Genomic DNA, 23,739 nt, shown 5'->3' with positions numbered 1-23,739 from the left:
AATTAGAACAATGGATGGCCTGGGGGGAAGAACGAATGGGAGGAGGGCATCTGGCGCACGGTGATGGAGATGGTGCTCTCCTCAGAGCACAGGGCACAAGTCCCATCTCCGTAAGACCAGGGCAAGGAGGGACGGTGGGGGCGTCTCACCTGGTCAAGAAGCATCACCGAGGATTTGATGATCTCCCTCCATTTTTGGAGCTCGGTATCGTGGTACTTTTGCTGGGACTCTAAGAGCTGGGCCCACTCTGTCTGAGACTGGGGTAACCTGTGGGGTAGAAGAAGGGGGACCCCAGCAGCTGGAGTTATGGCCCGTCGACTGTCCTATGCACCCAGACCCCTAAAGGACAGAGAGCCACATCAGAGGGCTCTGTCCTTTGCTCAGTGCCCTGTTTCCCCTGTGCCCCAAATCAGAAGCAGACTGAAACCACAGGGACAGTTTTCAGAGCCTGCCTAGGCACTCATCCCAGAGGGTTATCCCCCCGCCAAGGGCAGCAGGGCCGTCCCAAGGAGACTGGGGAGTGGGAGCCGGGACACGGTACTGGCTGGGGTGAAGGTGGGGGCAAGAGGGAGAGGCCAGGGTTACCTTTCCTGGAGCCTCAGACCCTGCCAGGCAGTGAGGGTCTGGGTGGTATATTCCAACATCCAGAGTTTGTAGAAGAGCATCATGTTGAGGACGACCAGGAGCACCAGACTAAGAAGAAGACAAGGAGGAAAGCAATGGCCATGAGATGGCATCTGGGGGAGCACCCTCCCTTCTCAGAGCAAGGCACGCCCCACCCCAGGGGCCGCTGTCCTTGACCACGGGGTCACCTGATGCGTCGCAGTGAGTGAGTGATTAAGGGAGCCGGAGGGATGCAGCAAGTGGGGGGGCAGGAGGGGAGGGTGGGGAGAGAGAGAGAGAGAGAGAGAGGAAAGGGCTGTGGAGAGGTGTGTGGGGTGAACACAACAGAAAGGAGAGACATACAAGCCACCCAGAACCTGGGTGCTGGGGGAAGCGAGGTAAGATGGAGAGGAAAAGAGATGATGGGGTAAAAGAAGCAATGTGACAAAGTGAGAGAGTGGCATGGACATATATACACTGCCAAACGTAAAATAGATAGCTAGTGGGAAGCAGCCGCATAGCACAGGGAGATCAGCTCGGTGCTTTGTGACCACCTAGAGGGGTGGGACAGGGAGGGTGGGAGGGAGATGCAAGAGGGAGGAGATATGGGGATATATGTATATATATGGCTGATTCACTTTGTTATACAGCAGAAACTAACACACCATTGTAAAGCAATTATACTCCAATAAAGATGTAAAAAAAAAAAAAAAAAGAAGCAGCAATCATAGAGCCAGCACCTGAAACAGATCCCAGTGGGAGCAAGGAAGAAAAACAGGGAGGAGGCAGAGGTTAGAAACAGGCTCGTGTGGGGAAGGGGAAAGCCCGCTCAACCCGAGGCAGAGAGAAAGTGAGCGTCCATGACAAAGAAATGCCAGGAGCAGAGACACAGCAGGATGGGGACATCTAGCAGGAAGGAAGGGGGGCGCGGGGAGCAACTGTACACAGACTCTTAGCACTTCAAGGGTGATCAGTCGAGACAAGGTTCCTCCTACAAACCAAAACTGGGGGAGGAATTCCAGTGGGATTCCCAGCTCTGCCCCTGACACGCCTCCCAGATGTTAGCACAACTGCCCGAGAGCCGCCATCTCCTCCGCGCACCTGCCACAGCCCTGCACGGGGCACGAGGACCAGCCGAGGCTTCTCAGGGATGGGCTGGAAGTGCTCGGAGTCAGGGAGGAGACAGGAAGACCAGGGGCCGGGGGGCCCAGTGGGGAGTGACGAAGAGTCACTGAGGCCTGTGGGAAGTCTCTTCTCTTGGCCTCAGTGGCCTGAAGATCATTTTATAACAGAGGTTCATGGGATGGAGAGACGAAAGCTCTGGGAAAGAGAGGACGCAGACACGCAGAACTGGGCACAAAGCCTGGCTCACTGCTTCAACATCTCAACTTTCAATCAAGTTTCCTGGCTTCACTGAAAGCCGGTTCCTTCAACAGGACAATAATACCTACCCTGCTGTGGCTGTTATGTGCATGGAAGGAATGTATGTGAAAGGAGGAAGTACAGACACACAGGAAAAAGAATGACAAAAATGGGAAGATAAAACAAATAGATGGAAAAAAGACCAACAAAGAAAGAAAACCTGTACTATGCCTCTGGCCTTTCCAAGTGTGTGCTGCCTATGGTGTGTGGTGTGTGGTGTGCGTGGTGTGTGTCACTGTGTTTCTCACCTGGGCTTCCAGCACTAGGGAAGGCGGCATTCCTTAAAGCAGCAGCTGCACATCCCTGGGGCTACTCAGCTGTGTTCTTGGGGCTCTCCTGAGATTTCCACGAGAACTTCTTAATGTTGTATTGAATTTCAGTGATACCACCTCTAATCGCATCCGTACGCCTGGACCACCTGAATGCCACCTCCTCAGAGTGTGCTGCACACAACCTTAGCACTTGCGTTTGGGTTTGTGTTTACAGTCCTGTCTGTGCTCAGTGGAGGTCAAGGGACACCCTTGCCCGCTTCCCGAGTGAAAGCTTGGGGGTGGTCTAAACAGAGAAGAGGTAGGAGGCTGGGGTCACCACAGGGCAGGCTTATGGCAGCCGGGGCCTCTAAGACGCAGGGCAACCTGCACTGTACCAGAAGGTTCCACTCACAGGCTGGGAGCAGACCCACCGCCTGGACCTTCTAGGGTTGAATGACGAGGCCTAATTATCCTAAACTAACAAAGCGCCAGCATTTGTTAATATGCTATAAAATTTACTCAGGCCACTGGCCTTCTCTACTAAATAATGACAAAACACAGAGAGAGCTTAAACAGAACTAACCCAAGGTTAGAGTTTTCTGTTGACCAAAACCAACATCAGAGATTTCGTTTTAACAATGGCATGAATCACATTAAAATAATGCTGCTAAACGTGAATTCTACTGGTTTTACAGTTGTCCTTGTATTTAATTTTGTAAAAATATGTTGGCTTCTTATGCCATAGTCAGAAGACTTTTGCATCTACTTTTATGTTACACATTCAGGTAAGGTTAGCAAAAGAGCCCCCCTCGTGACCCTTGAAGGCCCCTCTCCCTACGTGGTCCCCAGGTCTGTCCTCAGCCCATTTCCTTTCTCACGCTCCATACTCTCCTCCGATGATCATCTCATTCCCACCACGGCTTTAACGCTACCGACAAATCTGCAACTGCAGCCTAAACTTCCCTCCTAAGCTCCAGGTCCACATCAAGAAATATCTGTTACATCCGCCTGGACAATCTATGGCAGCTCAGAGACATCGGGAACTGACAGCATCTTCTGGGACAACTTTCCTCTAAGCTCCAGGTTTCTGTCCATGACACAACCATCTACAGGCACGCAGATCAGGAAGGCCTCTTCCTTCGCTACATAACCAGGTGTAACGAGCCTTCACCTTCTGGGCCCTCTCAGCCCCAGGAGGCCCTCATCTCAGTGTGACAGCCCCTCCCGCCGAGATCACTGCCGTTTACTCCTGTTGGCCCCCACTGCCTCCAGTCCGTTCTTGTCTAGCCCGTGCGCCATACTGCCATCCGAGTGATTTTTTTTTTTTTAAAGTGTAAATCCAACCATGTCAGTGCAGGGCTTCCTTCCCAGATTCCTGTGGGCAGAGCTGTGCCCCTGCTTCTGCAATCCTGAAAAATGCTTTAGTGAAGGCAGGAAGGGCTGGGGGTGGGGTGGGAGTCACAGAAGCAGGACAGAGCTATGCGCAGTCTAATGCCTGGGGCACACCTGGTAGAGCCAGCGTCTGGGCAGCTCCTGAGCAGCCGCCACGTCTCACAGCACAGCCCAGGCAGGAGGGAGTGGGCCCAGCCAAGCGGAGGAGCTGTCTGTACTTAGCTGTCCAAGCTGTTCCTGCTCAAGGGTTACACAAGGCCTGAGCAGGCTGTGGGCTCACACTTCAGAAAGCTGTGTCTTCCCATCTTACACCCTCATGTTTTTCAACGAACTTGCTCCCTGGCCCAGCATCTTTCTGTGCAAGTTACTGAGCCCACAGCTTTACAGCATTATGGCAGTGATTATACACTGCTTATATTAAAATAAGCATATACTCTTCCTGGACTCTAGTCATCGATTGCGTCCGGCCACCCTGCCAAAGGGTGGGCCCCGTAAGTGCACAGTCCCGACGCCTGGCACAGAGCAGACACCCAGAACGTGTGCCACAAACAAATGAATGGGCTCCTAAAATGCTCTGTGGCATCTCTATGTTAGCATTTATTCAACAGTGTAGCAACTGTGAACTTCCTGTCTGTTTGACCCAATTGAAATTGAGCTCCTGAAGGGCATGGATGCTGCATGCAGCATTTTCTTGTGAATCCTGAAGGCCTAGCATACAGTAAGTGCTGAGTAAAACAGAGAAAGAGCAGCAAAGAGGCAAGGAAGGACAGACAGAGCAACCGATCTGGAGAGGGACTAGACGAGAAAGCAAACACCAGCGCAGCAGCGAGGGTGTCTGGATGCCTGAGGAAGACAGACGGGGAGGAGGTGGCAGGTGAGAAAGGAAGGTGGCAGTGGCAGGGCAGGGTAGGAGAGCCGGAGTCCCTTACACACAGCTGATAACCAGCAGTAGCTTGGACACACTCTGCAGGTGGAAACCATTGGGGCTGTCCTCGGGGATGTGCCGTGTCTGCGTGGAACCTGTGGGGAGAAGGAAAGAGGCCATCACCACGTGGTCCGTCAGTCCACCAATGACCGACGTGATGCTGGTCACGCACAGAACTGCCCGTGACGCTGTCGCGGCAACGATGTGAGACGTGGACCTGGCCCTCGCGGGAAGGAAGGGAAGCTCCTCGCGGGCAAGGGGGACAGGAAAGTGACCGAACAAGTAAGAAAGTCACCTGACCTCTGTAGCTAGGACATGCAGATGCAGGACAAAGCGACCTGCAGCCGTGGAAGGGAAACAGCACTGGGCTGGGACCAGAGACAGCTTTCAGCTCTGGCTTTATCCATAACTGGCCATGTGACGTTGAGCAAGTCACGTAATCCACTGAGGGTCAGTTTATTCGAATGCAAAGTTAGCCAGGAGTCCTGTATGTAAAACTCATGAACAACGGGGGAGTGCTCTGGCTGAAGCCAGGGGAGGGACAAGGAAGGCTGGCACCCTCCCCCTCCCCCGCCCCATCCAAATCTCATGAACATCCGGGGGAGTGCAGAGCACAGCCTGAAAATCCCTTGCTGCAAAGACAGGAGGTTGTGAATGGCTGGATGGGAGCGGGGAGCCCCACTGCCTGGGAGGGGGCCAAGGAGGGGGCTGCCTTGCACTCCCTGACCTTTGTGTCATGCGGTGACCCTGGGGCCTGAGCTTCGGCTTCTCCCTGGGGCATGTCCCAAGAGCTCGGAAGCTGCAGGCTTCAGCCGAGGCATGCAGGGAGCCACGGAGCTCAGGGAACCCGGAGGCAGAAACCCAAAGGCAACTTCTGCTCAGCAGAGCACACAGGGGGGTTCAGCAGGGGCCGAGGAGCTTAAGGGCAAAGGGAAACGGCAGAGCATCTGGAGCCTCAGATGTAATGAGTCGTGAGCCAGTTATACACAGTCCACCCCAGGCTGCAAAATGAGCACGCCTGTGTGACCTGCATAGGCATGCAGCTCCCGCCCACAGCCCTGAGCCACGCCTCCTCGGCCCCCACCCGCGCACACCTGCCACGTGCTTGATCCTGTGGCCCACATCTTCATCGGTGGGTGTGGTCACGGGGCTCATCGCCTCTTCCAGGTGGGGCACCCGCAGGTGGGCATGGGGACGCTTCCTCCTCCGCACCGATGGGGCCTTACTGGCCTTCTCCTTGGGAGACTGTCTGTGCAGCTCAGCCAGGTAGGTGCTCTCCGTTTTGGTCAGCTCGCTCTCTGTCAGGGTCAAAAGGCCACATCAGAGGACATCTGCCCCTACCTCCAACCCAGCACACTGGCCTCCAGAAGCAGCTGTCTACTCCTAGCCGAACCTTCTCTAAGGGGACCATTTTCCCCTACTGTACTCTGGGATGTTGCCTGGGAGGTTGGGGGTCCCTCAGGGATGCCCATGAGCCCCAGGAAATACTCCTGGGACCCAGCCCAGCCCAAAGCCCTCTCTGAGTCGTTCAACAGCATGTAGAGACAAAGGCTCACAACATGCACCCTCACGTTTGCAATCTGGGGCACGGCACGTTTCCCAATGGACGCCTCCATGGGCTACTTCCCTCTCATAACAGAATCACCACCAGTGAGCCTGGACCTCAGGCTCATTTTGAGGGGTGGTGGTCATGGATCCCTTCACGATGACGACCTCATAAAGGTTACAGTCAGAGCCTCTTGAACGTGCATACATTCACATACGTGCTGAACTCTGTATCCGTTTCTGGGAGAGACTCAGGGACCCCATGAAGCCCGCTCACTGCCCCCGCCTCTCCCTGTGCCCCATGCCTCTCACTCCCTGGACGGTGACAGCGGAACGGTTCACCCAGCACCAGTGACGGTGCTCACCCAAGTGGCGGAAGTAGTCCTCCAGCCCACTCCAGAAGTTCTTCTCGATGAAGGTTTTCACCAGTCCCCAGGGCTGTTTTCGATAGCGCAGCTCTGTGGAGACCCTGAGAAACAAGCCACAGACACGATTAGCCAGCCGTCTGCTGGGCGGACCTTCCTCTGCTGGGAAAAGGAAACTTCAGGTTTAAGGCCAAAGCAGCTTCACATTGGTGCTGCCCTTTACGAGTTAAAAAAGCCCCTTCACATCCACATCACCTGATCTCCCTGGCCACCCCTTGAGGTAGGTGAAGCTAGTGGATTTACCCTCATTTCATAGAAGAGAAAACTGAGTCTTAGAATTTCTAAGCAGGGGCTTCCCTGGTGGCGCAGTGGTTGAGAATCTGCCTGCCAATGCAGGGGACACGGGTTCGAGCCCTGGTCTGGGAAGATCCCACATACCAGCGGAGTAACTAGGCCCATGAGCCACAACTACTGAGCCTGCGCGTCTGGAGCCTGTGCCCCGCAACAAGAGAGGCCGCAACAGTGAAAGGTCCGTGCACCGCGATGAAGAGTGGCCCCTGCTTGCCGCAACTAGAGAAAGCCCTTGCACAGAAACGAAGACCCAACACAGCCCAAAATAAATAAATAAATATTTTAAAAAAGCAGTTCTTAAAAAAAAAAAAAAAAAAGAATTTGTAAGCAGACCAAAGACTAACAAGAAGGGCTCTGACTCCAAGCCCAGAGCCCGCTCATGACACCACTCGGCCTCATCCTAGGAGGGCTCCGGATGGCGGGCAGCCTGCCGGCCCCAGGGCCCTTCTCTCCTTCTCCAGAGACTTTTAGCCCAGGGCAGGCTCTCAGGGTTCACGGCTTCCACCTTGAAGAGCGTCATCAGCTCCTGGCCTGGCCCCTGCCTCTCCACCCTCCCCGGGGCCTCGCCAGCTCCTGCTCTGTCCCCAGCACTGTCCCCGTCGTGGGCGCCTCCGCTGTCCCGTCCCTGCAGCATCACCTTCTGCTCCTGCACGGTCACGCTGCTCTGCCCCTCCTGAAGGTGCACTGGCGTCGGTCACTAGATGCTCCCAGTCTACGCTCCCCACGTTCAAGGCTCCCTGCTCTGCCCTCAGGAGGAAGAAGGGACCTCACCCCCAGCCCCGGCCCGACGAGTGTGTGTCCACGGCCACATCGCCCCCACCCAGCAACTCTTCCTGGATTGAAGGTGGGCACCTCTCTGTAAAGGTCTGTCTGGGGTCAACCAACTACCTTTGCGTGAGCCGGACAGAAGGGACATCCAATTGGAAGACCCTCCAAGGAAGCTGGAAGCGAGGAACACAGAGGCTGCAGGGGAGGGACAGTGGGGCAGGGGGGAGAACAGAGAGAAGGGAGGGAGTGGGGGGCGGGAGGAGAAAAGGAAGGGAGAGAGGGAGGGAGGGAGTGGGGGGCGGGAGGAGAAAAGGAAGGGAGAGAGGGAAGGAGGGAGTGTGGGCGGGGCAGGGACGAGGAGTTGCTCAGAGAGAAGCACTGAAACCAAAAAAAACGTTTCAAAGATGAGAAGGCGGGGCTTCCCTGGTGGCGCAGTGGTTGAGAGTCCGCCTGCCGATGCAGGGGACGTGGGTTCGTGCCCCGGTCCGGGAAGATCCCACATGCCGCGGAGCGGCTGGGCCCGTGAGCCATGGCTGCTGAGCCTGCGCGTCCGGAGCCTGTGCTCCGCAGCGGGAGAGGCCACAACAGTGAGAGGCCCGTGTACCGCCAAAAAAAAAAAAAAAAAAAAAAAGATGAGCAACCTCCGTCCCTTTTCAAGGTGTGGGTATTCAGCTCTTCCTGATTCCCCAGAGACCTCTCGCAGCCTTTCACCAAACTCCTATTTTATTTGAACGGGAGTGAATTTCTGCTCCGTATAACCAGAAGAACTGGATCTAAGGTACAGGTACACGATCGGTTATTTTCAAATGGCTGTGTGTCTTGGCTTTTCAGTCAGACTACAAGCTTCGTAGAATGTTAGGGTCTAAATTTCTTCCTTCCTTGAATGCACGTCACAGTGCCCAGGACAGGACTCGACCCATAAGCAGCATCTAACTAATCATTCAATCAACCTTTTCTGACTCTGCTGTGTGCAGGCCCCGTGCTGGGTGCTGGGAATACAGTGGTGTGTGGACTGGGACTCCTGCTGGCCAGGATGGCCGGAGCTGCCACCATCAGGGAGACATGCGTGGGAACTCGCAACACGCCCAGCACCCAGCAGGGTGTGACGGACAGAGATCTGCTTTTCTAAGACCTGGGTTTCAGCACTTTTGACTCTTGGAAAAGTTACTTAACTTTTATGACCCTCAGCTTTCTTATCTGAAAAGTGAGGAGAAACCCACCTCCTTTGGGTTATTCTAAAGAACCCAGCTCTTGGAGGTGAAGTACCTACACAGTAATTTATAAACTGCAGACAACCACTAAAAAGCAGTGGTTGTGAAAGTTTTACTAAAGAGACACACAGAGGGGTAAAGGGAACACGTGGTGGAGAGAAGCATGAACCGTCAGGACGGAGAGGAGGGGGTGGGGTCTCCGAGGCTCCGGAGAGAAGACAGAATAAAGGCTGAGGCAGCAACCGGTACACTCGGCCTCCCCCCACCACCAGGAGCACATCCACGCTTTCTGCTGCAAGCCCCCCACGTGCACAAGGAACGTGCTCTGCACCCGCTCAGCCACAGAGACAGCACCTGAGTCGACTCTTGTTCCGGGCCACGCGGGTGAGAGTGTAGCGGTTGATGGTGTAGAAGTAGTCGTGATACGGCACGTCGTGCGTGAGGACCTCGGCGTCGACCACGTAGCACTCGCTCTCCTGGCTCGCCTTGTACATGGTCTGTGGGCAGGAAAGGGTCGTGGGACGAGGCTGATGAGCAGCAAGACGGGAAAAGCGCCTCCTTCCCAATCTCCCCAGCCCACCCCCAACTTCTGAACGGGGACCCAGAACCACGGGAAATGGCAGCATCTAAGCATGTCAAACGCCGCCGTTTCAGGGCTAAACAACACTGTCACCCAGACACTCCTTCCTGACGTCTCTCCTGAATCCTCCACGACAGAACAGAGGCTTCTCCAGCCCGCCCTTACTGGCCTCTGCCCGGGGCTCACCTGTGTCTCCCTGACAGTGGCAGTTTTGGGAGCCAGAGGGTTGGTAAGGGTGATGGTGTAAAGGATCACTCGGCTCTGGTTTCCATTGTCTTCCTTCTTCCACGGATGGAAGATGATATCTGAGGGGAGAGAGGAGCCGTGGGATGAGGGCGGGAGAGAGGCGTGCCATCCCCACAGCTGAACGTCCCCTCCAGTGACCTTCTCTTGACTGTACTGACTGCCGACTGGCCCCCAAAAGGAAGCCAACGGGAGCCTGAGGGCCGGGGGTGGAGGGTGAGAGGAGGGGGCGTCAAAGCAGAAAGAAGCTCATTGTAGCACGGCCGAAATCCTACACAAGGCTCCAGAACGCTGATTGTTCTGGGGCTCGGGCAGGAGGTCCTGGGGCCACCTACGGGGGAGCTGGCAACACTGGAGTCACTGTGACGAGGGCCTGGGATCCTTGGGACCAAGTCCTCTGCTCCGAGGCACGACCTCCCCGTGCCCTTGGCTCACCCCTCCTCCTGGCAGAGGGCTTCGCCAATGCCCAAGGGCTCTTCCACAGACCCGGACCCTGGGCAGCCCTGCCGGTCCCTGCGGTGCGGCCGAGCAGGGGCAAGGAGCACACAGGTGCAAAGCATCAACTCTGAGAGCCTGAGGTTTGAATCCCAGCTGGGCCCCTTCCTATTAGCTGCATGACCTTGGGCGTCTAATAATGGTCTGAGTTTCAGCGTCCTCACTGGTACCGTGGGGATCACAATCCTGGCACACAGCACAGACCGGAGGACTGAACGAGACAATGTAATGTGCCTGGCGGACAGCAGGTGCCGAAAGGACGTGGTGGCTGCTACTCTCTACTAGACAGTGAGCCCTGGCGGATCCTGTTCGCCGCCAAGCCTTTGGGGCCCGGCACCGAGGGTCTGGGCACCGCGGGCGAGCATACAGCCGCGGTGACGCGGGGAGGAGTAGCCGGCAGGGCCCCCAGGAGCTCCGGCACCGCGTGAGGCCAGAGAGGGGGCGCCCCGGGCCATCAGGCGGCCTGGAAAAGGAGGGCGCTTGGGAGGAGAGGAAAGGCGGGTGGACAGAGAGGGAAGGGGTGGGGGGGCCCGGCCCCGGGAGGGACGGACCTGAGAAGCGTCGCTGCTCCATGAAGTCCCGCTGGAAGGGCGAGTCGGTGAACAGGAGGTCGTACAGCTTGTCCACGCTGAAGTTGAAGACTTCATTCACGTACTGCCGGCCACTCAGGTCCTCGTAGAAGGCCTGGACCTCCCCTGCAGAGAGGATGAGGAGGGAGACAGGGAAGGTGAGGGACACCCCCCAGAGCACTTATGTCTCTGTGGCTAATGTGGGAACGGCCACCAAGGCTCAAAGGAGGCCGCGGAGTGGGGCAGCAAGGCCCTGGCCTCTGCCGTCCGTGGCTTTGCGTCAGTCGGCCGCCTTCCTCAGCGGGCGTGCACGTTACGGACTCTAGCTTTACTAAGAGTTTGGGAATGTGCTATTTGCCTTTACACTCTCAAGCCTTCCTAATTAAAGTGATCTGAGACCAAAGTCTAAATAAATGACTACTTCCTGGGCTTGCCGGAACCCAGAGGATCAGTTATCAAGAGTCTGTAAGTTAAACCACAATTGACAGCAAATGTCATCGCAACCCATGGCACTGGTGTGTCCAGGGACGCTGATGAATCTGATTTTACAAAATCTTCTGAGGCTGGTCTGGTCTGCAGGGCCGTGATCTTTGCGCAAAGTCTGCTCTCCTTCCATAAGGCAGCCTGTACCCCCTTCAAAAAATTTCATTTTCTACAGGAGAGAGTTTCCGAGTACAGGTGAGTTGCTCAAACCCCAGCATTCCTCTTGAGCCCTCGGCACCCCAAAGGCCCTAATTACTGCACCTGCAGGGGCTGTTGTCTGATCTCAAGAACAACGCTGCCATTTCTGGCATCCCTGTGACCCTGAGAAGGCCAGAGAGGAATTCACGAGCATCCTGGAGCGTCCGTGCCCATGACTGCAGGATCAGGACTGTGGCGCACAGTTCGGGGGATTCTCACTTCTCAGTTTACATGACGGCACGCCGGTTCTTAGGCGGTGCCCACCTGCGCAGTCCTTTGCACCGACCCTGCACCCCAGATGGCAGTGGGCAAGGCCACCACAGGTGAGAATACCCCTACAGGTGACTCACAGGAGACCGTCCACAGGTGGGTAAGTGAGCACTGTCTGCACAGCCTCGCAAGTCAGAACCCACCACCAACTCAAAGGAAGTAAGCCATCAACCATACTCGTGAACACTGAGGATCTGGCCTCTCGCCCTGGAATGTCAGAGGCAGCGTGTTCCCGAGGGAGGGCTAGACGCCAACCCTACGCAGGAGGGAAGCAAGAAGCTACCCACTTAGACGTATGAGAGAGAAGGGTAGTCTCCTCAGTCTGTCTGACCAGTCAGCAGTCTAGGTCCGAAATCCCCAGGCTGGAGCCACCAAAGCCAAGCGTCTGCTAAAATGTTTCCAGGGCCAGCGGCCTGGCACTTTGCTTGTGGAGTATACGTGTAAACATTGTGAGGGGCAGAGCTGCAGAGCACGCCGGTGCCAATGGGGGGCACATGGAGTGACAGACTAAATGGCAGACCACCTAACACAACACTGTAAAGCAATCATACTCCAAGAAAGATGTTTAAAAAAAAAACTGAAAAAAAAAGAAAAAGACAAATATGAAACGACAAGGATACTACAGTGAGTGCCTTGAAAAGGGATGTTTGCTAATAACGAGTGCACCTTCTGCTTTACCCACCCACCCTTCCGCCAGGAACCAGACCGACTCCAGTCTCCACGTGGGAACGTCCGTTAAGCCTTCAAACTGTTTGGAGACAGGAAGTGCCCTTCTGCCCCCGCCGTCAGACGCCCACCTTCATCGTGGGTGTCGGAAGAGTCACTGAGCTCGGTGGGGATGTCCTCGTTGTCGTTGAAGTCCAGCGAAGGGGAGTTCACGGGCGCGATGATCTCAATCTTCTCCCCGATGATGCTGTCGATGGCGAGCTCCTTCTCCAGGGACCCGTCGCCCTCCAGCACCTCCTCCTCCAGGGGCAGGCCGTCAAACTGGGGTGAGAACAGAGCGGTCAGCCTGGTCTCCTCTCCAAGAGGAGGTCAGAGAGCTGGCCGCGGGAGCCCGCACGCTCAGAACGCAGCTGCTCGGGGGCTGGGCTGTGGGGGTCAGGGGTCTCCCCAGCTCTGCCGGGGAGGACAGGACACAGCACAGGGCCCTGCCCTTCTCCTGACACCAAGCCCCACACGTGGGCAGAGGCAGCTCCGTAGTCCAGCTCCTCTCCTGGGGCCAGGCCTCCACCATCCTGTAACAATGTGGCCCTGCCTCCAACCAGTGCCCTGTTTTCTGAGAGGCTCAGAAGGCTTCCTAAGCAGTTTTTGATTCATTCTCCCATTAGCCCTGGGAGGGAATGGGTACAACTCTTTACATTTTCAAGTCAACCGCAGAGACAGAAAATGGAGACTAGGCATCAAATGGATGATGCTTTTATTCTAAGGCCAAGTGGTCTGACCCCTAAGCCACTGGAATACAAGGCTCCCTTTTCTGGGAACCCTTTCTTCTACCTGCCAGCTCACACCCAGACACTTCCCTCACCAAGCCTCTATCCCCTCTATAACCAAGTCCCAGAGGACAGAGTCCTTCTTACACATTTCTGTCTCTTCTGCAAAGTCTAGCACAGCAGGAAAATAAACCGGAGTGTCTACACTAGGAGCTCCCTCACGATTTACGGAATGAATGAACCGATAGCCGTTCCGCAGTCCTCTCTTCATGTACAACTTGGACTTTAGATCGAGGCAGTGAAAAAAAAAAGACCTGGAATAGTTCTCCACCAGTGGGCTGATCACAGCAGCCCACCAAGAGCAAAGCTCACACAGTGGATTGAAATGGTTCTCATCTGCTCTGAAGCCAAACAAAACCTGGAACCCGAAGCACCAAGAACCCAGCTCTGGATTCTACACTCATTTGAATGGAGAGAGTCCTTCTGCCCCAGGATGCCTCCCTGCATAAACTGACCACAGTGTGACCAACCTCCCCTCTGCCTGCTCCCCAGGTTGGGGTCCCGTGGAGTTAACAAGGCTGGGAAACACTGCCCCTGGACTGGGTGGAAGCAAGGGGCTCCCCGCCCGTACCGAGACGGGCGCTTCGCTGCTCCCCGTGGATGTCAGCGTGCTGTTGGTGATGGACTTCTTGGGCAGCTGTGGACTGGCATCCGGCTTGGTCTCTATGCTGCTTTTGGATGAGCTGTCATTCACTTCATTCTCCTCTACAGGGATCTCCTCACAGTAGCTGAAAAGAGACGGTGTGAACCCACGTTAGCCTCAGTGGCCAAGACGGCAGACTCACAGGAAACTCACACCCATCGATCCATCCAAAACTATGGGCTTTCCTGCTTCTCTGCTTTGCGCATGACCTTCCTCAAACCTCTCGCTGCCCCCGAACTGCTCTCCTAACACCTCCTTCCCACCTGACGCCCCCTCCCCGTGGTAAAATTCTGTCCCCAAACTCACCTTTTCTAGGCACCCTCCTCAGATTTATCCCTCCCTAAATACGAAAACTGTCTGTCTTAAACTTCCTTTTTCCATTGGCTTCCCATCCCACCCCAACCTGACCATGTGAATCAAACATCCGGGCTCCGAGCATACATCTGATTTCCCACAGTGACCGGTACAGGACTCTGGACATGAGTGCCCTTCGGGGGTACCTGCCCAGATTCTGGATCATAGCTAGCAAACTTCTCTGCATTGCACACCCGAGGAAAAACCCTCCTTGAGATAAAGGCAGGTGCCCTTCTGCGGACACTCCAGGGATGCCGTCGGAGCCTCCCCCAAGGGAGAAATCATCATCACCGTCGTCATCAGCATCTAACTTATACTTTATGTGTTACCTCATCTGGATGCATAACAACTCTGAGTAAATCATTCCGTGCGTTTCAGAGATAATCAAGTAGATACTCACAGAGGCTAAGTGATAACTACTATTAAGTGTCAGAAGTGGTACCTGAGCCCTGGGCTACGCACCACACGCTTGACGTTCTTTCCTTGCTGTCTATTCCTCTTGCCTCTCACGTGACCACCAAGCCTCTACCTTCCAACCTCAAGCACATTGTGTCACTCTGCAGTCCCATCTGTCTTAGCCTGCCAGCAGCACGTGGAGCAGCGATAGCCCCTTCTCCTCACAGCGTCCTTCCCTTGGCTTCCAGGATACAAAAACTCTCCTAGCGTTCCTCCCCCCTCACTGAATGTTCTTTTGTGATTTCTTTTGCTGCCTCTTTCTCTTGTTGAGTGTTCCCAGGCCCAGCCCCTGAGCTTCTTCTCATGTTAATTCAGTCACCTGGTGGTCTCAGCCACTAGTAACCCCCCGCCCCGAGGTTTTGTCCCTAGCCCAGACCTCCCGGTGAACTCCACACTCACACACACAGAGTGACCTCTCCACGTGGCTAACAGTCATCTCAAACTCAACTCGCCTAAAATCAAGCTCCTGACCTTCCCCCACATCTGCTCTGCTTATAGTATCGTCCGTCTCAGTTCAGAACAACCCCATCCTTCCTGCTGGTAAATCCTTAAAGCCACCTTTGGATCCTTTCTGACCCATCAGCAAATCCTTCAAAATGTGTCTGGTTCTATCTTCCAAATATATTCAGAAACTAACCACTTACTGCTGTTTCTACCGCTACCTTCCTGGTCCAAACCACCATCACCTCTCATCTAAATGATCTAAATTATCCGGCAGCCTCTCAGCCAGTCTGCCCTGGCTCCCCTTCACTCTATCTTCAACCCAGGAGCCAGAGTGATGTTAAAATGTTATGTCAGACCTCATCAATTATCTATTAAAAGCCTTCTCTGGCTTCTCATCCCCCTCTGAGGAAAAGCCGATCATCACACTGACCCAGCGGCCCTCAGAGTCCAGCCCGACCTCCCCGCTTCCCACCTGCCCTTTGCCCGCTGGCCCAGCTGCCGCTTCTGCTCCCTCCGCCTGGGAAGGGCCTCCCGGGGCCTCCCTCACTCTGCCAGGGCCTTACTTAGATGCCATTCCCCAGCCGCCCTCACCCCTCTGGAGAGGCGTCCCCGGGCAGCCTGCCCTCTGCCGCGCTCACCCCATCGTGTTGAAGTCGTCATCGGGGGGCACGTAGTCCTCGTCATCACTGGTCAGGCCCAGCTCGTTCCCGTAGCACTGGTGAACGAAGTGCCAGAGCTCCTTGGGGCACAGGGGCTGCAGGGGACAGCAGATGGGCTCTGACCCTCCCTTCCTCAGGACCCCACTCTCCACAGAGGCACTGAGTTGAGCTGGACTCCCCCAAGGGTAGGAGAAGCCAAACTCCACCCTCCTGGGCTGGACTAAGTAGAGGGCAGCGCCTCCACAACAACCCCACCCCCTGCTCTTCCCTCCTCTCTGATCTCAGCAAGACGCCCGTCTTCCCCCTAAGAATATGGCTTTTAGTAAAGCCAGGAGCTTGGCCTGTTCCCTCGACTCAGGTTTGCACGGTGGGACCAACAGGCCCTTGAGGATGGCAACCGCCCGCCTCTCGCTCCTGTGGGTGAGGTCCGGGCTTAAGCGGCACAAACCCAAACTCCTCTGGGGCCAAAGTGATCACAGAGCTTCTGACCTGGACTCAGGATGAGCGCCAGAGGCCCTGGGGCCAGTCTCGCCCATGCTGCAGAAACCGCCTTATACTAACAGTGTCACACAGGTCCTGAGGGACCTGACCCAAGATGGATCAGGTCCAAGAATGAGGTGTGACCTCAAAAGTGGCCCATCCCACAGTTGGGCAGTTCCTGTGCTTGGAAAGAAGTCTACATTCTCAGAGTTTCAGGGGGCTCAAAGGTCATTGCATCCAGCCCTCTCTTCACTACTTGAATACTTCCTTCTTTATTCTTAATTACAATCAGTCTGCCTACAGTTCCATGTATTAGTTCCATAAACAGTTTTTCTCATTTCACTGGGTGTCTACATGTCCTCCTCAAAAGCACTGTCCTAAGAAAAGTTAGCTCTCATTGAGGTTCAGAGTTTTGGAAAAGAGGCAACGGAATGTCAAAGAATGAAGGTCAAAGGTGGAGACCATGGATGAGTCCTAGGTTGGGAGGAGGGAGAGAAGGTGGGAGGGATAAGTATGTGAAAAAGAGAAGCATTAAGAAAAACGGAAGCAGGGACTTGCGGTGGTGCAGTGGTGAAGAATCCGCCTGCCAATGCAGGGGACACGGGTTCGAGCCCTGGTCCGGGAAGATCCCACATACCGCAGAGCAACTAAGCCCGCGCACCACAACTACTGAGCCTGCACTCTAGAGCCCGCGAGCCACAACTACTGAGACCACGTGCCACAACTACTGAAGCCCACCTGCCTAGACCCTGTGCTCCGCAACAAAGAGAAGCCGCCGCAGTGAGAAGCCCTCGCACCTCAACGAAGAGTAGCCCCCGCTCGCCGCAACTAGAGAAAACCCGCATGCAGCAACAAAGACCCAATGCAGCCAAAAAGAAAGAAAGAAAGAAATTTATATAAAAAAAGAAAATCAAACTTAAAGAATGTTCCCACCAACGGATTTGATAAGGAGTTTGAGCTTTCTCTGACCCCATCCTTTCGAGGTATGGTTTAAGAAGCAGGCAGCTGGCAGGATGCCATGAGCCAGGTCTCCGGCTAAGGAGAACTGCCTGGAATGGCATAGTCGGGGCTCTCTGTGAGCCGGAAGGGTCTGGGGTGGCAGCTCTCTGTGCTGGCCACCCCCTCCCCCACCCCAGTGCCAGAGGGAGGCACCTGCTTCTGTACCTGGACCTCCTCCCTCCTCCCAGCGGCCTTTACATACACCATCCACCCTGCCCGGGACACATCCGCGTCTCTGCCAATCCACGCCCTCCTCTTCTCCACAATTCACCTGCTCCACGCAGCCTTCCCTGACCAGCCCATCAGGCTCAGCTTGTCTGACCACAGCCAGGCCAAGTACAACAAGCAGACCCTGATCATCAGGCAGAATTCTGATGTGATTTTGTGAGAGTTTTTGTGAACCATATGGATGACCCTCTGTCTTAGTTAGAAATGACAGTGGTTGTGAGCTCAAAATTCAGACCTGCCAATGGAGACTCAAACACATTTCTCATTTTACCATTATCCATGGCTGATAAAGGTAGACGATCAACTCAGAATAAGTTACCAGGATTTATACGAAGGCTACAGACTTTCAGGTTAGAAGAAACTCTAAATAACAAATCTATTTAATTTTCTTTAGACAGTAATAAGTTTGGGCTAGAGTCAAGGTAGATACACACATAAATTTAAATACATACAAGTCATATATATAATTGTAATTACAATATTATATAATTATATTACATAATTGTTGCCCCAGGTCTCCTTCCCTGGCTGGGAGGCTGTTTCTCAACACCCCCGGCATCTGCGTGCACAGGCTGCACAGCCACGTCTCCATCTGCATCTCCCACAGTGTCCCCTTCATCCAGGTGATCAACCGGTGGCTGTGTTAACTCTATCTTCCTATTTTCTGCATTTCTTTAAAACTTATTCTATCGAAGTATAGTTGGCTCACAATGTTGTGTTCATTTCTGCCGTACAGCAAAGTGACTCAGTTATACATATGCATATGTATATAGATTCAGTTATATACATATATACATATATATGCTTTCTTTTTCATATTCTTTTCCGCATGGTTCATCACAGGATATTGAATATAGTTCCCTGTGCTATACAGTAGGACCTTGTTGTTTATCCATTCTATATACAAGACTTTGCATCTGCTAATCCCAAACTCCCAGTCCTATTTTCCGTATTTTTGATGCTCTAGCATCTGAGGCCTTGCTGACTGGGGAAGGCCTGCCCCTTGCAGGGTTAGCTAATTCCTAGAGATAGAAGTCACCCTGCCAGGGAGACCACCTTCCCTATGTAAACCGGCCAAGCCAAAGCCCACACACCGAAAGACCTTGTTTTTCTAGCTCTTACATGCCAGGCCAATACTCTGTCGTGCTAATTACCCCGGGGCAGTCTCTCTGGAGACGATCTCTCTACCCTGAAGCCCAGTGAAACATTCAAACTAGCCAGTCCAGTGAGCTGCTCGGCCAGCTCACCCTGCCGCACTCATCCTTTCCCATGAAAACCTGCAATGAAGGCTCTTGCTCCTGCTTCCCCCTCGCTCTCTCTGCCTCCTGACTGACCTCGAGCTTCCCCGTGTGGCCCTGCCTGGCATGCTGGGCCTCTGCTTCTAGGGATCTGTGAGTATAAAAACCTCTTCCTTCATGACAGTCATTTGTGTCTGGGCGTCTTACCGCAGCTGATTAAAACAAACCCTGGTGCATTTTAAAACAGCGGGAACGCATTGCCCTGTCAACAGGGCCTTGCTCCAGGCAGCAGTGAAGCTGTTCACATAAGAGGATGTGCTACTCTCAGCACCTGGGTCACCAGCCGTGGAGGATATGTTACCGCGAGCCTGGAGGACTTCCAGAACCAGGAGAGGCATGGGTTTCTTTGGAGCAGGCCAATGTCACAGCAAGAGCAATCACTCCAATGGACCCCCACCCAAGGCGAAAGAACATTCTAGGTGGGTGTGCATCCTGAGGCTGAGGGAGCTGGGCAGGACTCACCTTTTCCAGGAGAGCATTCTGCCAGAGCCGGAACATCATCATATACGTCCTATCCCGGGCCCCAAATGAAGTGAAAAAGTGCTGGATTGAAAGAGAAAATGGCAAGAAACGTCTGTTAAGACTTACAATATAGTGAATGGAGACATGGTGCTCCTTCCTTTAAGAAAGGCTCCTGAGTCCATCCTCAAATACTGCGGACACTCAGTCACCCGTGATCCCAGCACAGGGGCTCTGTAGTGAACGGGGTCGGCACACCAGGGACCAGGGACCTGGGACCTCTGAGTCCTCACTGTTTCCATGTCCTTCAACGTTCACCCACACTTTCGTCAGTGGTTCTCTTTCTGGTTTGAAGTTTTCACCTCCATAAAAAATTTCCTGCGCCTACATACACAGACTGGGTGAGTGGTGAGCTGGGAACCAGCCCAAGGGAAGGAGAAGGCAAACCCACTAACCCACTCACCCTTTGATTCATCAATTCAGCAAATACTTGAATATTAGTGTGTACACTCTTCTACATGTACACACACTAATACATGTGCACACACTCTTCTACATGTTTTGGGCACAGTAACAAACGAAACAGAAAGCTCTTATGGAGCTTACACGTTCGTGGGGACTTTTCATAATGTGTGGGAAGAAAGCGACAGAAAACCAGATTTTACTGAACACGTTCTAGGTGCTTCACAAATGCTCCTTCATTTAAACTACACAGAAGCTTTGGAAAATAAACATAACTGCTAATACTTAATAAAGAGAAACCGGCTGGGGAGGTTAGGTGACCTCTGTAATCACAGAGCTGCTTCATGCCAGAAACAGAATTCAAAGCAAAGACTATCGGACCCCTAAGTCTCAGGGTTCTTGCCTCTGAAGTGCCTGAGTTCAAGGGCACTGTAGACCTGTGTTCAGTCCAGCCCTAGCCCCGAAGCTATCAGTTTTCAGGCTCTGGTTAAAGGTCAAAGATCACAGTGTTTCCTCCGCTCTAAATGTTATCTATCACATTTTCCCCATGCTGACGATATGGACAGTCTGTTTCCTATCAGACTCCTCATCCCTCTTGATGAGCTGTCCTGATATATGATGATACAGCTTACATTTTTATAGCACTTTGCAATTTAGTGTTTTCAAGTGTGTGAGGTCATTTCAGACTGTTAAATAGGCGTTGCTGGCTCCGTTTTACATTTACAAACTGGGGCTCAGAGAGGTTACATAATGTACGTATAGCCACAGGACTCTAATTCAGGTGTTGGGGCTCCAAGTCCAATGCTCTGCCACTCCACCTCGCCCCCTGCTTGGACCCCAAGCACCCTGCCCACCACGGAGGTGGCTCCCGTAATCTGCATCACCTTACCACCTCTCACCCCAATCCTACTGGCCTCCATATTAGTGCAACTGAAGGGCAGAAATCCAGGAGTCGGGGGACTGGGGTTTGGGGGAACAGAAAGTCCAAGATCAGGCTCCACTTACCTTTTCCGAGTCAGTGCAAACTTGGATGGCGTTGGGAATGAGGCGGGCTGTTTTTTCTTTAGTCATGGAGCAGATGTCTTTCAAACGAACGGTCAGCTGGCATCCACACAGAAACAGAGAATGGATAACAAGCAAGAAGAGACATATTAATAGAGTCAGGCAAAGAGTGTTCACACGGCACCAGTTCAGCCAGAGGAAATCAGATCACAGGCTGCATAGTTCTAAACCTGGAAGGGGCCTCCTTAGAGATCACCTGGTTTGGCCCCTTATTTCAGAGGCCACACGGCGAGCCTCGCCCAAGGTTCTCTCGATTCTTGGTCCAAGGAGCTTTGTTTTCTCATTTCTACACAGCCTGATAAACGTGCAGAGGTCCCATCACGATTTGCCACTTACAGAAACACAGGACACTGGCACTGGATGGGACCTTAGAGTCATCTAGTCTGTCTTTTCTCACTTTCTTTTATAAGATTAGGAAACAAGGCAAATAAAGAATAAAGGACTAGCCTAAAATCACACAGCTAATTGGATGCAGAACCCAGAAAGTACAAGCCCGTTCTCCTGAGTCCCAAGGCCAGTGCCCGTTTTACCCTTCTCTTCTGCCTCCATGGTGCCTCCTGCCATATAGTTACCTGCACTTCCCCCAAATCAAATGCTCACCCAAGGGGGAGGGAGGGGAAGGCATGGTAGAGAGATCTGTCCTTCAAGATTCAGGCACGTGCTTTTGTGAATTACGCAAAGGCCTGGGCAGAGTATGAGGTCAACCAAAGGACAAAAGTGAGGGCAGCTTCCTCAGCCACAACCCAGGGGGACAGCCTCAGGGAGCAAGCCCCAGGTCTTTACCAGAGTTTCCCAGCGGAAGATGTTGCTGTAGAAGCAGATCCAGTTTTCAGAGAGGTAGAGTCGGCCCTGAAGAAGAATGTCTCTTTGGAGTGCACAGGAGTAATCTGTGGTAGAATGGGGGACGGAGCTCAGGGACAGGGAGCGTTCTCAGCAAACCAGTACAATCAGGCAAGCCATCCCCCAACAGCCCCGGGAAGCCCAACTGCCCACCATGGACTAGGTGTGTGAAACACTAGTCTAGCGGCCAAGGGAGTCCCTAGCATCTCCTGATCGGGCACGGGAAGGATGTGAACTACGTTAGAGGACGAAAGGCCGATACAATTCAACCAACGCCCCTCCTCCTCCACAACTTCCCCAGCCCCTCCTCCGCCGGGCCATCTGCAGGGACAAGAGTGGCAGTGACGCCTCCCAGGCCAGGCTCTCTGGAGGCCATCACGCAAATGGGGCTCAGCCCTGAGTCCCCCCCGCTGGAGCCAGCTCCCTGGACATCCTCGCTCCCTATTCTCAGACAGATGCTCTTACTTGGGGAACCTGTACTCAGAAGCAGCCTGATTGCCTTCCTGCCCCCACATGCAGGTCACCCAGCTCACCAACGATGAGGCGCTCCGTGTCTGGAAGTTGCTTAAAGAGCTTCCTGAAGTCTTCATTTCTCTGCTTGTAAGTGGGGCTTAACACCTGCGTGACAATGGCCAAGGTTAGCAGGATGTTCCCAGGTTTGCGGGCTGGGGAGGAAGGTGCGGGAGGAGCACCTGCTTGCATGTTTCAAGGCAAAGCTGAGGCTCTGTTGCGCCAGAGACCCCAGGAGTTAGGCAAAGGGGGCTTGGTAAGGAAAAACACGGTGGAGAGAATTTGATGCTGCAGAAGGCTTTATACCCAGTGTCCATCAGTGAGAAAATGTCAAACATACTAAGCAGGGCCCATACAACATCCCAAGTGGACAAAGGAAGGAGGGACAGCTCTGGGCTATTGCTGTTCTGCCTCTGACAGCAGGAAGCACCACCGTGACAGTGAAGCAGGACCAAGGGGACCAAGGGGACCCCCACCCCCACCCCCCGGCAGGACCCAGGATATGACGGTGCCCAGTGCAGCCCTCAGAAGAAGTTGTCATCATGAGTAACACAGTTAGCACTTGGCTGTGTCCGAACTTCATGATTGGAAAAAAGAAATCATGAAACATAAGACTAGTACAATGTTATGTCAATTATAGCTCAATAAAACTGGTGGTGGGGGAGCGAGGAATTACACCTTTACAAAGAGTGGACTAAAAAAAAACCCCGTAAAACTAGTACTAAAAAAAAAAAAAAGCACACAAGTAGGGAATTTAAAAGCACATCTTGTGGGCTTCCCTGGTGGTGCAGTGTTTAAGAATCCGCCTGCCAAGGCAGGGGACACGGGTTTGAGCCCTGGTCTGGGAAGATCCCACGTGCCGCGGAGCAACTAAGCCCGTGCACCTAGAGCCCGTGCTCTGCAGCAAGAGAAGCCACTGCAATGAGAAGCCCGTGCACCACAACGAAGAGTAGCCCCCGCTTGCCGCAACTAGAGAAAGCCTGCACGCAGCAACGAAGACCCAAAGCAGCCAAAAATAAAAACAAAAAAAACCATATCTGGCCACTTGAGGTACCCAAACTTCACTCCCTCACCATCCCTTAGAAAACTATCTAATCCAAACCTTACGTTACCGATGAGGAAACTAAGCCCGGAGAGCAGTCCCTGCCCAAAGTCCTCTGGCTGGTCAGGTGGCAGAAGTCTCGATCCCTGGTTCTGTGCTCACCTCCCACCATCACCTGTGCTGCCAGACACCCTTGAACCCACCTAGCATTTTGGTGCCTCAGTGAAAACTCAAACCCATCAACTGCTTTAATGAATCCTTCTTGGAAATTCCATGAGCCGGTTGAACAGACAGGAATCCTGCTCTTTCCAAGCTTACAATCAATCGTGTGCCCGTTGGTGAAAGGCACCCAAGGATGATACACGAAGACAAGCGCACAGCCCGGGAAGGGCCAGGCCTCATGACAGAGACATCTGCACTCCACCCAGGTGACTTGTTGACCTACTTATGCCAGGAACACACACAGGTAGACAAACCATCCTGCTATTGCTGACAGATGGGTCTTGGCCATTTACGCTTTCTCGCCCACTTCCCTGGGAATCCACTGGCATACAGCTGTGGCGACAATGGAGTGAACTCTGCACTGCTCGTTTCTTGGCTTTCTGCAAAGCTAACGGCCCGTGAGACAGCTGAGGCTGC

General features: G+C 53.7%; 1 protein-coding gene across 7 annotated transcripts in view; it reads right to left on the bottom strand.

Moving 5' to 3' along the window:
• GRAMD1B (GRAM domain containing 1B) overlaps positions 1–23,739 on the bottom strand; it is a gene marked incomplete at its 5' end in the record, with an annotated part of 165,000 nt that overhangs the window by 2,909 nt on the left and 138,352 nt on the right. For all 7 annotated transcript variants that reach the window (XM_082627161.1, XM_082627156.1, XM_082627155.1 and 4 more), the window contains 15 exons: positions 150–267; positions 586–693; positions 4,598–4,688; positions 5,688–5,891; positions 6,504–6,607; positions 9,188–9,330; positions 9,600–9,718; positions 10,703–10,846; positions 12,469–12,658; positions 13,736–13,892; positions 15,700–15,815; positions 19,188–19,268; positions 20,652–20,747; positions 21,492–21,595; positions 22,082–22,166. In XM_082627161.1, coding sequence (XP_082483287.1) covers positions 150–267; positions 586–693; positions 4,598–4,688; positions 5,688–5,891; positions 6,504–6,607; positions 9,188–9,330; positions 9,600–9,718; positions 10,703–10,846; positions 12,469–12,658; positions 13,736–13,892; positions 15,700–15,815; positions 19,188–19,268; positions 20,652–20,747; positions 21,492–21,595; positions 22,082–22,166 — 1,860 coding nt within the window. The remainder of the gene's footprint in view (positions 1–149; positions 268–585; positions 694–4,597; positions 4,689–5,687; positions 5,892–6,503; positions 6,608–9,187; positions 9,331–9,599; positions 9,719–10,702; positions 10,847–12,468; positions 12,659–13,735; positions 13,893–15,699; positions 15,816–19,187; positions 19,269–20,651; positions 20,748–21,491; positions 21,596–22,081; positions 22,167–23,739) is intronic.

Source organism: Mesoplodon mirus (genome assembly GCF_964341445.2).
Source record: "Mesoplodon mirus genome assembly, chromosome: 7".
NCBI classification, from domain to species: Eukaryota; Metazoa; Chordata; class Mammalia; order Artiodactyla; family Ziphiidae; genus Mesoplodon; species Mesoplodon mirus.
Note: the sequence above shows the minus strand (reverse complement) of the source record. Positions and strands in the feature narration are given on the sequence as shown.